General features: G+C 37.6%; 1 protein-coding gene across 1 annotated transcript in view; it reads right to left on the reverse strand.

Moving 5' to 3' along the window:
• The window catches only part of LOC118278054 (uncharacterized), a 35,693-nt gene that overhangs the window by 20,878 nt on the left and 735 nt on the right, over positions 1–14,080 (reverse strand). The window contains exons 2-8 of the mRNA XM_050700063.1: positions 9,009–9,247; positions 8,233–8,415; positions 5,479–5,692; positions 4,107–4,318; positions 3,532–3,711; positions 1,572–1,722; positions 1,036–1,197 (exon numbers count right to left, since the gene is read on the reverse strand). Of these exons, the coding sequence (XP_050556020.1) occupies positions 1,036–1,197; positions 1,572–1,722; positions 3,532–3,711; positions 4,107–4,318; positions 5,479–5,692; positions 8,233–8,415; positions 9,009–9,247 (1,341 nt within the window). The remainder of the gene's footprint in view (positions 1–1,035; positions 1,198–1,571; positions 1,723–3,531; positions 3,712–4,106; positions 4,319–5,478; positions 5,693–8,232; positions 8,416–9,008; positions 9,248–14,080) is intronic.

A 14,080-nucleotide genomic window follows, 5' to 3' on the forward strand; every position in this document is an offset into this window, starting at 1 on the left:
ACGCAGCGTCATTTCAACATTGCCTCTCGTTAAGCAAGGACGTTTCGAGAACATTTTTAAACGCGTCGTCAAGGAAACGCGGCGATACCGTTACGAGTCGCCGCAGAAACGCTGCGATTCCGTCACGATTCGCCGCGGAAACGCGGCGATACCGTTACGAGTCGCCGCAGAAACGCTGCGATTCCGTCACGATTTTACTTTACTCGGAATTATCGGTCGTTCGTGGAGATTATCCGTCGATATAAGGGCGGACGCGACGCAATTCTCTCGCTCGTGGAGCCAGCGCCTTAATAATCACCTGATTATGATTGCTTTGGGTGTTTGTTCGAATAAAGGCTTTATGGATCTACGATTTAACTGTACGGTCAGGCGGTACTAGTAAAACTGCACAGTTATATCTTAAGGTGTGTAGCGTGCATTACTTTTCAAATATGATTGAAGAAATTGGTGCAATTAAATGAAAATTTGGATAATGTATCTGGGATTGTGGGATTGGGGTATGTACCCACAGAAAAGAGAAGACCATCTCTTTTCTATGTGTGTACTTAATTGGGATGTTGGGTGAAAAAGTAAAAATCAGTAGTTGTTACAATCATCGTATATTTTCGTGCATTTCTCCAACATACGCAAAAATGGCACTAAATATTGAATTATTCTTTCGTCTAATATTTATTGTGAACAGTTATTTAAAAAAATAATGTCTCTCATTTATTTATTTATTGGTAAGAAATCATCTCATTCATTATAACCTAAATATTTATTTCTATATTCTTCATATCAATTTGTCATATCGAGTAGCAGTCTGAATAGGTTTTGATCTTCTCAAGAAATTCACCTTTTATTTATATTAACATTTAACATTAATTAGTTTACAAAACAAAAATGCAAAACAAAACATAAAATTCAAGATATCTTTCAAAGAACACAGAGAACTGTTCTAAAAGAAAATGGCGCTGAATTACCACGAAAATATAACATTTTAATTCAAATCTTTATCACACATAATTTATTTTTATAACTTAAGTAGAATAACTTATACTTTAAGGATTCCGTCTTGTCCATGTGGCTCGGAGACCCGACCAGTGAACAGCAACTGTCTCGTGGCCTCATCTTGGATGAAGAACAGGAATGGTTTGTCAGCCACCACCTCGGCTGTAGCTTCAATATCTTCACCGAATTTGTTCACCAGCGATATTTCTGTTTGGAGAAAATTTTGATATATTAATCGGAACTTTCCAGTTAATTAAGACACTGCTACTCGTTCTCTGACAAATAAGAACTTACCGCCGTACTCAGAGTCATTTAATGGTTATTTAACCCGGTCCTTAACAATTATATTCTGCACAAAAATCGTTACTGAGAAATAGTTTAAGTAATCACAAAATATCTCTGAGTACGGCGGTTATTTGTTTAGACGATAGCTACGGAACAAGTAGGAGTGGTGGTTTAAAGTACTGTATTCCACCATAACCATGAAATCTGGATATTCTATTTAAAATTGTCTAGTTAATACCTACCCTTATAGATCAGTTATATTGGTAGTAGACTTATGAATATAATTTCCAACTAACCTGTAGCAGAGTATGCAATACTGCCGAGCTCATTGACCACGATACCAGCGCGCTGCAGCACCTTCGATACTTTAAGTCGCTGGTCCATCTCCTGACCGCGCGCGATGCCTGGGAAGGAAGCAGTCTCCTCGAATGCTGCTCTTATACCCAACTGTAAAGTTTGATAAATGGGTTAAGGTGTTAAAATAACTTGTTAACTTTAAAATTATTGTAAAGGACAGACTGAATTTTTGGTCATAGTCATGAATACAACTACGAAGATTTTTTGCAAAGTCATCCAATGAGTTCTCCCGCCTTGAGTGAGATGAGAAACACCAGAGGCGTTATAAGTGCCTTGCCGGCCTCTTTGGGGTTAGGAATTAAAGGGTTGTTGGGGAATCGAGGATTTGGTATCCGATATCCCTTTTCCTACTCCTGCTCTTAGAGCCGGAGCCCCGGTAAGCCGCTAGGCAGTCCGCAGCTCCGAACACAACTACGAAGCTAGAGCCTCGGTTTCGATTCCTGGGTCGAGCAAACTGCTTGATATTTTGGACTGCACATTTTTGTTGTTTACCGGTTTTCCCTGATACGCAACAGACACAAAGTCAAATTCAAAATTCATACTGCTTGGGTAAGCCAAAATTGCGTCAATGACGTCATTATATATCAAGTTAATATATGACACGATCGGTTCGGTAAATATTGAGGAAAAATCAAAAGGTCACGTTGAGGAGCATTGGAATTCTTAAGAACTGACTAACCACAAGGCGGTTCCTCTACAACTTCGAATATTTTTAAAGAGCTTATTTGCACAAAATTGTACTGTATGTATGAGGATGGGAGGACGATTAACATCAAATTTCAATAACCTATCTACCTATCTACAGATTGCTTAGTAGAAATACCATTTTGATAAATTTTGTATGGAGCTTATGTCAAAATTGTATCTCTAATAAGCAATTCTACATATGTATAAATGGTTATTGAAATTGGCCGTTAATAGAAAGCTATTTTCTGTACTTTGTTATAACAACTGCAATATTATGAAACAAAAAAAAATATTATAAAATTGAAATGACGTTTCTCTCTAAGATTTCCAGCGGTGAAAGACCGCGAGATAATTTAGATTATAATCAAAAGTTACCAAAAAGAGCAATGGTAATAAAAAACATGTATAACGTCAATAGATATTCTATCTCTAGCTATTGAAATCTCCCGGAGCTGCAGACTGCCTAGCGGGTGACTGGGGCTCCGGCTCGAAAAGCAGGTATAGGAACGGGGTGGTTTTTAGTCAGTAAGAGACTGACACTCTCAGCTATTGAAATCACATTTAACTATGTGACACGTAAGTGTTAAAATGACGTCGGTTAAGTCTCGTTTGTCTGGAAAACTTTAAAAGAAGATTTTCCACTGACCCCAAACTTGAGATAAAGTCATAGTTTTCTGACCTATTCTCACTAAAACGAAATCAAAACGACCAAGTTCGTCTAGAAACGGTTTTTGCAAACCAGTTATTCAACGATGATTCTAAGTTGTTTTTTATTGTCATTAACATAACCTGCTCTTTTGATATCAATAACAATATTATTATGTCATAATAATATTTTTATGCGATTATGACAAAAAAGTACTTAAAAACAAGTACTTGTTCAACTTGCAATCACAGGCAGTTTTATTTACGTTTAGTAAAAAAAGAAGAAGAAGAAGTTTGAAAAACTAATTTAATAATAAATTATTTTGACGTTTTTCGATTAGACCAGAGGGTTTCCAATGTAGTTCAACACAGAATTTAGAATTATAAGGGTGCTCCCACACTGCAAAGGAAGTTTTAAAAAAACGAATTTCATAAATAATTTTGACGTTATTATGTTAAAACTAGAAGTATAGTCCAACATAGAATTTAAAATTATAAGGGTACGTCCACACTGCTGTTATTTTAATACTATACAATAAAGTGTACATAAATAAAATAAATAAATACCTCTCTCAAAATGCCGTCTAACTGCGAAGTTTGGTCAAACTGGAACCTGGGCAGGGTGACGTCGACAGTGTACTCCTGAAGGTTCTCCAACTCCTGTCGAAGGCCACCGATGTCGGTCAGCACTCGTGGTAGACCCATCAGTGAGTTGGGCACTATGATGTACATGGCATATTTGTTACCCTGCAAAGTAAGTAAGAAACACATAAGAACAATTATAAATATGTAATAAAAATACACACTTATAGGCGAAAAAGTGAGTATCATTTCTTTTTTTTAACAGCCGTTTGCCGAAATAGTTCTAATTCAGCAAAGATAGTTTTACCTTTTATACACATACACGATGTACACCCACTTTTCACCATTTGTGTTATAAGCCAGTGCTATATACCGGCCACAATCACAAACTCCGTGCCACTACTGAGAAATTTTCGAAAACCGAAAAAACCACCGCAATACTTTGCCCGACCCGGGAATCGAACCCGAGACCTCTTATCCGGCAGTCGCACTTGCGACAACTCGACCAACGAGACAGTCAGAATCGTTATAAAAATAAAAAAAAAATACAATAAACTTACCAGATAGGGCATCCTTAAGATCTTAGCATCGTATTTAGTGGACTCGGTGTAGAAGAACTTGGCGTTTACATTCATATACTCGACATACGACACGAGGAGCGGTGACACGTTGAACTTGCCAAAATGAGTGGCGTTGGGGGGGAACTGGTGGTACCAGCTACCCTTGAAGTAGAGGGTGTTCAGCACCAGCACCACCATGTTGGCCACGTCATCTGAATACAAAGGAGATATTTTGTTATACATTTATAAATATATTGCAGGTAATGTAACTAACTGCATTTAGTTTATTCGTACAAGTCTTATGCTAAAAATTTTTTGTTATAATTTGGAATACTTAGATAATCTTGTTTTCACCATATCTGTTCCATGTAATCAAGCAATCATATGTAATAGGGATTGAGCCTATTACCATATTATTATACTAAACACAATTCCAAACTCCGTGCTACTACTGAGAAATTTTCAAAAATGCCAATAATACTTTGCCTAATATTTTCCCGATCCGGGAATCAAACCCAAGACCACACAAGGGTCCGACAGTCACACTTATGACCACTCGACCAACAAGGCAGTCTGGGAAAATATTCCTAGCTATAATCCTAAATCTGACAAGCTATGAAATTATAGTAGTCAACAGTAGTTTTATACAGAGGTAGTGCAACAATACACAATGTAGGCATTGTTTATCATTGTAATTTACATCAGTGAGTTAAAATAATGAATGAATGTGCACTCAAACAATGTGTCAACACTAACTACGTACATACATAAGTTTTTCCTTCCGCGCTTTTATTAAAGCATAGTAGATATAGATAGTTTAATATTACAATGATACAGTAACTATTTTTATGGGCCTCGACAAGCAATAGAGCAAACGGGTCATCTAGTGGACCATTGACACTTGCAACACCAGTGCCCTTAGTAGGAGTTTGCTTTGAAACGAATGGAGAGCGTGTTCGGCGCTCTAATTGGCCGGCGCGACGAAACCACCCAATCAGAGCGCCGAACGCACGAAGGATTTGGGTTCCAGTAATGATTGACACATCCTGTGCATTGTGTTGACATAACTACAGACAACAGTCACAGTGTGTGGATAGGTTAATGCACTTGTACGAGTATGAATCATTGTTTAAAATGCGATAGTTTACAAAACTTTTTCTTTGTTACGCTTTCACATAAAAGTACTGCATGAATCTAAATGACATTCGGAAAAGAGGTAGATTATAAGTTGTGGATTTGGTGGTAGAAGCTATTTTTTTTCGCTTGTTGATGGCAAGTGAGTCTCCAATACAAAGTTATCGACTATTCTACCAGTGTCGAGTATGGTAGAACTATTTTTATTTTTTATCTCTATCACCAGATTTCTACCAACCTTCGTTCACCAATGAGGGGATGTGTCCTTGTGTGATATTCGAGACCCAAGTGTTGATCTCCTTGGAGGCAACGGCGGGGTTGTTGAAGTTGACATTCTTCAGCTCAGTCTTGTAGAACTCCTGCGCAATAGCCGCGAACCTCTGTCGCGGGTGCGTATTGTCACCGACGTAGATCCTGCTGCCCAAGTTTAGAATGTAGTACGGTGACTCTTTCTGGAAGGAAATAAATGATGGGTTTAGACTTTTTAACAATAATAAGTAACGTCTTACATTTTTATTTTAAAATAGAGGTCATAAAGCCAATCAGTCAGTCCGTGGGATAATAAGCCTATTGTCATTCCTGACACCTGTTCCAAATTTTGTCCCCATCTTTTCAGCCATTTTGACGTGATTAAATAACAAACAAACACACAAACTTACTGGAAAATTTTCGCATTTATAATATTAGTAAAACATTCACTTTTCGTCATTTATGTTTGGAGTCACCTCAGTAACCTAGTAATTCCAGACACTGATCGTAATGCCATACGGTAATAACAGACTGAGTTACTATTCAAAAAAAGCGAAAACTAAACATTATGTGTTGCATTTTTTTATATTTTATGTTTAAGATGCAGTTGTCTTACCGTATACACTATTCAGGAAATACACAGTCATGCGATTAGCTGGTTTAAGTCAAGGATAATATGATGACGTCATTTAAGTAATAGTACCTATATTAAAATAATCATAACCTCACACTTTTTCTTTTTTGAAATATTTTTTTATATGTATGATGAGCTAAGCTAATGTACAAACAAGTAATTCTTAAACATATTGTTTATCTAATTTGTTTTAATATGCCATATCGATCTGTCATCAGGTGTGCGTAAAATGTTTTGACCCAAACAATCAGATGATCCGTGATTCGTCCGTGAAAAAATGCAATCCTAAATCCACTAAATAATAAATATTCAATCATCTACAATCAATAACATCAACGTACACAGGTATTTATAATTAAAGTAATCTAACGGTTAATCAAAGTTTGATCGAGTACTCTCAATTATAAAGCTTTTCTAAATGGTTTTATTGACCTCCACAAATATAGCTGCTCATCAACATTACGGTAATTGTACCTCTATTCTATTCTCATGACACAGAAAAAGCTTTAAATTACTTGACCCCGAAATACATAATATAAATATAAAATTTATTTTTTAAGTTTCAACACAATATCACAATAGGTGATCTAGTCTGGACTCATAAATAAAACTGGAGTGTCATAATGAAATAACCGCTTATATATGTGTTACGGTAAGAGTGAATAATTGAAAATTATTAATAATTATCTACTATTATTAATAATTACCGAAACTCGAGGTAAAAGTGATAAATTAATCACATTTGTCGCTTATTATTAATAATTTTACCCTAGTAGTGATAAATGTAATAAGTAGCCAATTGTTATTTTTATTTCAATTTGCAATATATTGTACTTGCACAACTGTTTGAATTCTATGATAATACTTTTAAGAACTTTGATGCTTTTATAGGTGCTACAGAAATTTACAGGCAAACCAAAATATGATTATTGATGATTGCTTTTAGGATTAGTGTTGATTTTGTTAATGATACAATAATTGTTTAATTTTATTTTTGTTACAATTTCATGTACCACGTTATACTTTTTTGCATAAGTTTGATGGTAGATTAGATTTTTACAAGAATTTTACGCGCGCAGAACTCGACGCGCCGCACGCCCGAATCTGGTTCTGATCGGGCGGCGAGTACCCCTACTCGCCGTCCGCAGACCCGGAGATCTTCCGACGATGGCCGGAGATCTTCCCACGATCCCCGACGCCCGGAGTGTCTTTCCCGACGGTTGGGGCGTGAGGTTCGTTCCCTCACGCGCCCCGCCTCCTCCTTAGCTAGCATGACTACTTCGCAAAAGGAGGAGACGCTTCATACAATACTTTTAACTGACCTGTAAAGACTCAATGATAGTGGAGAACTTTGATCTGACTAGGTTTCTGTCTAGGTCGAATCCCAGGACGGACGAGAGTTCACTCTGGGTAAGCAACTGCGTCAGGCGGTGAGGACGCCGTGGCGTCTCTCTAGCCACTACTCAAACAGGGGACTTACCGGCAATGACAGCGTCCAGATTTGACCCTAGAAGGAGCACTATTTTATATTCTAGTTCAGAATATGTGAATTTGTTGTCCTTTGATAAAGCAAGTACAAATAACTTTGCTGTGATAATCGTAAGACGGTGTTTAATATTATAAATAGATACCTGCTGGTAACATAGGGTTTATATTTATTTTATACTTTCACCAATATGTGTCGTGAATTATTAGATAATTACTAAAAGTAATAAATTTCGATCGATGCAGTGAACTTTTATCCAAAACGTGTGGTTATTATTAATAATTTTGAAAAATTATTAATAATTTTCAATTAATCAGCATTTACCGTAATCATATGCATGTGACATATACATACGCTACATCTATTTGTATGTATGTTGTGACAATATCTGAAATGGCTCGATTTTGACGGAATTCAGATTGGCGGGTAGCTTATCTAAGGCGTAAGTTAAGCTACTAGTTTAGTTACAAAGCGAGTAGTGACACGAACAAAACCGACCAACTAGTATACCAAATAGAACGGTCACTATTTCTTGTAAGTTGTTTAATATGTTAAGTTTAAATACCACGTATAGTCGAAAATCATTCACTAATGTTAAAAATATCACAACACTTTTAACTGACCTGTAAAGACTCAATGATAGTGGAGAACTTTGATCTGACTAGGTTTCTGTCTAGGTCGAATCCCAGGACGGACGAGAGTTCACTCTGGGTGACTCCTGTGGCTGCTTCCGTGAGGATGGCCAGTGCCAGCTTTAGACCCAGAGGAGACACGAGGAAATTTTTGTCTGATACTGCTGCCACTCGCTGGAAAGAAAGAAAGTAATAGAACTGTTAAATATTATATACACTAGGTATTAAGATATTATATTATCATCGATGCAGTGAACTTTGATCCATCTGTTTGTTTAAATAAGATGTAATTTTTATCGCATGTCCTAATCTTCTATACATATAGTATGCTCATTATTTATTATGTAGACAATGTTAGTCATTTAAATTCAATTAAAGTTATCGAAAAAGAAAATAGTTTGGACCAGGAGTAGTGAAGACAGGATAGAACCAAAAAAACGGTCACTATCTGTAACTAATTAATTACAGAAGTAGCAATGTATAATGTTAACATTTTCTTTTGTGGGCGAGGCATGCTTCGGCACGAATGGACTGGCTCGACCGGAGTGATACCACGGCCTCACAAAAAAACAACGTGAAAGTTGGTTGTGTGAGTGAGGTTACCCAAGGCCCGATTATCCCCATTCCCAATCTTCCCAAACCCCGATTCCCAAACGACCCTTAAATTCCTAATACCCTATAGGCGGTGGCGATTGCTTACCATCAGGTGGTCCGTCTGCTCGTTTACCGGCTTATACAATAAAATAAATATTTTCCATTTATCTCACCTTGGTCAACGTCCAGTCAAATTGGTCATAATCAGAGGCCGCTGGACTGAAGATGTCGTCTGGTGGTAGGGCAGGTGGTGCAGGAGTCACTGGCACAGCCTGTTTAGGTGGTCCAGGAGTCACTGGAACAGCTTGTTGAGGTGGTGATGGTGGTGGTGCGTAACCGCCCCTGCCAAACACCTCCTGGATTGCTTGAGGATCGAGGGACATGTTCGCTGCAGCTGTCATGGCGAAGCATGCTGGAAACAAAATGTGCAACTATTTAGTTTAAACAAGTGGTGTTGGTTCGGGATGGCTCTGAAGTTAAGGCACCCGCTCTTCAAGCATGAGAGTGTGGGTCCAGAACTTGGTAAATATCAATGTGAACTTTTTCGCGATAAATATCGTTTTCTGCAAAAAAGAAATTAAGTGAAGAAAAGTGCGTACATAACGACACCTTTGTTCTCTCCTCCGTGTCATTATACGACATACATATCAGTAACAATACTGTGGAGGCACAACACTTCCTCGCGGCTAACCACGGAAAAACCGCGAGTTGGAAAACCAAAAGTTACTTTAGGTATGCAATCAATGTTCCAATTTTAATAATCATATGTCTAATACCTAAATGGAGGTACGATAATTATTTATAACAGGTAGCTGTAGCTGATTGCCTACTTAACCACAAGACTCAAATAAATAATCACATACATAACAGGCATATATGTTAATAAAACAATTGTATTAAATTAGAGATGGGTTTTTCCGAGATATAAACGAATTATTTGTCTCATCCATAGCTTTGAAAATGCATGGTGATTTAGAACCAATTTCACATAAGTAGGCTACCAAATATTAATCGAGGAAGGATGGTTGTTGCCGCACTAAATCACATCACAGCAATTCGTGTTGTAAAGGCAATTTTCCGCGTTACGAATTCGCATCGCATCATAGTTCATCCACCACCATAACATCCTAACTGTACACTATTTTTGTTTTTGTCAGCCATGTTCGTCCCACTACAGAGCAAAGGCCTCCTAACCTCCTTCCACTCATCTCTTTGTAGAGCTTTCTGTGGCCAATCCTTTTCATAGGAGTTGAGTTCATCCCGCCATCTCCTTCTGGGCCTGCCGCGACGCCTATTGACGTTGAGTGGGCTCCACTCAGTAGTAAGTTTTGCCCACCGCTCGTCCGACATGGATGCATTAAACTGATTTGATTTGATTTAATTCTTAGGTTGATATTTCTTAGCTGCGGACTACCTAGCGGATTTACTGGGGATGCGGCTCGAAGGGCTGAAATAGGAACGGGGTGGTTTTTAGTCAGTTAGAGTCTGACACTCCCTCTCGCCTCGCCCAAGGCGGGAGAAGACATTTGATGATTTTCCTGCCTTAAAAAAAGGTTGATGTTTCTTGCTACTTTCTTTAAAACACAAATTATCCGATAGGTACCCTAGTATCTATTTACTAGTAATCGTGTGGGTAAATTATTCGTATACTTGTAAATATTTTCCTTATTTATTTTAATTGGGTGCTAGAAACTAGTGGTCGGGACTTCACTGAGTACGTTAACTGACCTTTATGAAGATGTACGTACTTGCGGTTACAGTTGAAGAGTTCAATAGAAATAGTTTTGGCCATGTGAAGACGACGGCGTACCTTACCCTTACGCCTCTTATGCTAAGCCGCAAGTGACTATAAAGCCGCAAGCCCCGATGTTGGGTAGCATTTGTCTTCTGCAGTGAAGCTGCTATGTAGCTATGCTACCCGGGGCTCCAGCTCGTTAGACCGTTTCCACTGATACTAAGCTATGTAGTTGTGCGAGGAAGATGAGCAGCTCGAGTAAACGATGTATTGATAGTAGGGATAAGCCATCAATAGCACACATCCATAGCACGCATCTAGATCAGACATCCATAGCACGCACCTTTCCACCAATGCTATGTATTTGGAAGCGATCAAGCAGCTCCTTTTTTTTCAGCAGCTCCTACGACCTTTGTCAAGTTCTGAATACGTCATTAACTAACGCACTACCAGGCTTTTATTAACACCATGCATATATACCAGTAAAACATTGATACAAAATAGTCTTTCTACCTACAATGTTACAAAAGTTAGATAAAGAAAACTGTCATTAATCATCGTTCAATTCGCAATGGGAGCATGGAATGTCCCGCGGTCGGCATTAGGTTGCCCCTATTGTAATGGACTAGATAATAAACTGGGTGAAGGTACTTGTATTAGGTACCTACCATCACTACCATGTACCTAATAGGTAGTACTTACACACCTAGAGGTTGACTGCGTAAAAGTCAATTTTTAAACGAATAATAAATCGTTTCGGTATTTTTTTTTGTGGGCGGAAAATCATCCTATGACTTCTCCCGCCTTGGGTGAGGCAAGAGAGAGTGGGAGAAGAAGGCAGGAGGACAGACTCTTACTGACTAAAAAGCACCCGTTCCTTCTCCTGCTAAGCCGGAGCCGCGGTAACCTTTTACGTTTCCTGCAGCTCCAGATCAGGCATCAGCCCTACTGAGCCCCGTCAGTGGTATCGTTTCGATACTTTCGCACATGTTTTGTTTTCCTCATAATCTAGTTCAAGTACTTACCGTTTCTTGGTAACCTATAAAAATAAGAAGTGAAAGATATTTAAATGCTAGTAATGCACGACTAATGTGCCAGGTTATCTGCAGGTCAACTGGATAGCGTGCCAGTGATACTAACTACATAATATGTACTTTTGTTTATAAGTTTACAACGCGCAAAGCAGCGTAATCTTTGCATTGCTTTTTTTATAATATAACTAGCTGGGCATCCAGCTAGAGGCTTCGCTTGTGTGAATTACGGACTTTGTGACTAATAAAATAGCCTAAGTTACTCTTTAGTTGATCAGATACCTGCCAATAAAATCTCATTAAAATCGGTCTAGCCATTTCAAAGATTAGCCAAAGCAAACAGACAGACTGACAAAAATTATAAAAAATACAATCTTATTTATTTACTTTACTTACAGATACTCCAATTTTATTTATTTATCTAGTAGTAGAGATAGTCTAGACGAGTGGATAAATAAGTATTGTTCTATTATGGAACCTCCCAAACTACAAATTCCTATAAGTAAAGATCTACATAACTAAATCCTCCAACCATGACTCCACACCGAACTGATGAAGTACAGTGACCCAGGGACATGAATAACTGCCCTGAATCACCCAAAATAAATAAAAAAAGATTCGAATTAGGTAAGTATTCTGTTAAACTTATTTAGGTGCCCCACCTTGTTTTGTACCTTATTTCGATTAGTCACTAATGTGTAGTCCCTTAGTCTGCTCTTACACCCACGCGAAGAATAAGGATGGTCACAAAAGAGGGTTTACCAGTCGGCCGCCACAACACAGTTTACTACAATCTAGGTATTACAAGTTTATTTACACATTAATGTTATTTTATGTGTATAAGATACACGATAGAAAAACAAACTGGTTTCCATTGTCTGTCTAACTTAATCGATTTGCTATTGCTGTGCAATTAAAATCTAATTAAAAACACGTCGTACATTGAGGATGTAGTTAGGACAAAAATAATCTGAAATGTCTTCATCTTCATAAGGAAATATGCTTAATAATAGATTGTCCAAATTTCACAATGGTTCCCAAAAATTCATCAACCGTAGCCTGGACAGTCCACTGTACCATGACGTCATAGAGTAAACGATGGACCTCACAGATGGGTTGTTGGGGCTCCGGCTCAAAGAGCAAAAGTTGGAACGGGTGGTTTTTAGTCAGCAAGATTCTGACACTCGCCTCACCCAAGGCGGGAGAAAGCATATTATGATCACTTTTCCCCCCTTACAAAAAAACAAAAGGCGAAGGGCCTCCTTTACATAAAGGGGGGTTAAGATTGAATGGTTAAGGCCATAATATCTACCCTTGGTAGATGGGTAGCAGATCATAGTTTTAGTTTCGCGCCTAAAAAGTTTTTGACTAATTAGATATCGCTGCTGCTATACTACTGTCAAAGTATCCTTTAGTTGGCTCTTCGAACAACTGCAAGGATCGATGCTACTCAGCCCATTATCCCACGGTCTTATTCGAATCGAAGAATTTCTACGTCATTTTGACAAAGGTCATTAAATCTTCATAGCAATCTGGAGAATTTAAGTGAATTTGTCATCAAACGAAGGCCAAGCCTATACCATGTTTACCATAATATGTTAAATTAATCATAAATTATTGATATTCCGTCTATAATATAAATAATAGATGACAATGAATATAATAAAGCACGTAAATCAAGAAAAAACTGGTTTCAAAAACCCAAACCAGTTTTGTGTTGTATTTGCAAAATGACGCAGAACGTTAGGTTTTTACCAATGGATCAGGATATTGCGTGCAAATATATGCAAACCTGAGTACTGAATTCTTCATCATTAAAGTAAATGCTTATGTAAATCAAAACAAGCATTTTTATGTAAGTTTTATCAGGGTCCATAATTGTCGGAATAATATTGGTCATTGACATTAATTTCTAAAAACCAATCTCATGGTGAAAAGTGATGATGAATGGTGCACCTTTATAGGTCAGCATTTTTTTTAATAATTTACCTACTATACTTACTATACAGGTACACTTCGCTTTATCACCTATTAGCTAAATATAGCCTAATTATATTTTCGGGGAAGAACACAGCAAGTAAAGAAATCATATTAGGTCTACAAGTTTACATGATTCATTCACTTTAGTTACAACAGAATTTTTGCAAGATTCCGTGCGAAAAGTGGTAAAACAGACAGTAAAACAGGACCAAAAACCAAGTAGGAATAATTACGAGTCGAAGATTAGTTAAGACAACACTCCCTATTGGTTGACGATTCGCTCCAATTGTAGATAAACATAACCTTAAGTCAATAGCTCATTATGAACATCACGATAAATACATTAGATCATATCCAAGATGATCACCAAAATTTAAAAAGTTATTAGGATATGTCTGTAGGTAGTTGGATACTAAAGTTCGAACTAACTTCAATAAGCTTAATCATCAAACGATAAGATCAAGTCACGTTTCTCCTAAGGCGTAAACATACACTACAA

The sequence above is a fragment of the Spodoptera frugiperda genome, chromosome 18, assembly GCF_023101765.2.
Source record: "Spodoptera frugiperda isolate SF20-4 chromosome 18, AGI-APGP_CSIRO_Sfru_2.0, whole genome shotgun sequence".
Lineage (NCBI taxonomy): Eukaryota > Metazoa > Arthropoda > Insecta > Lepidoptera > Noctuidae > Spodoptera > Spodoptera frugiperda.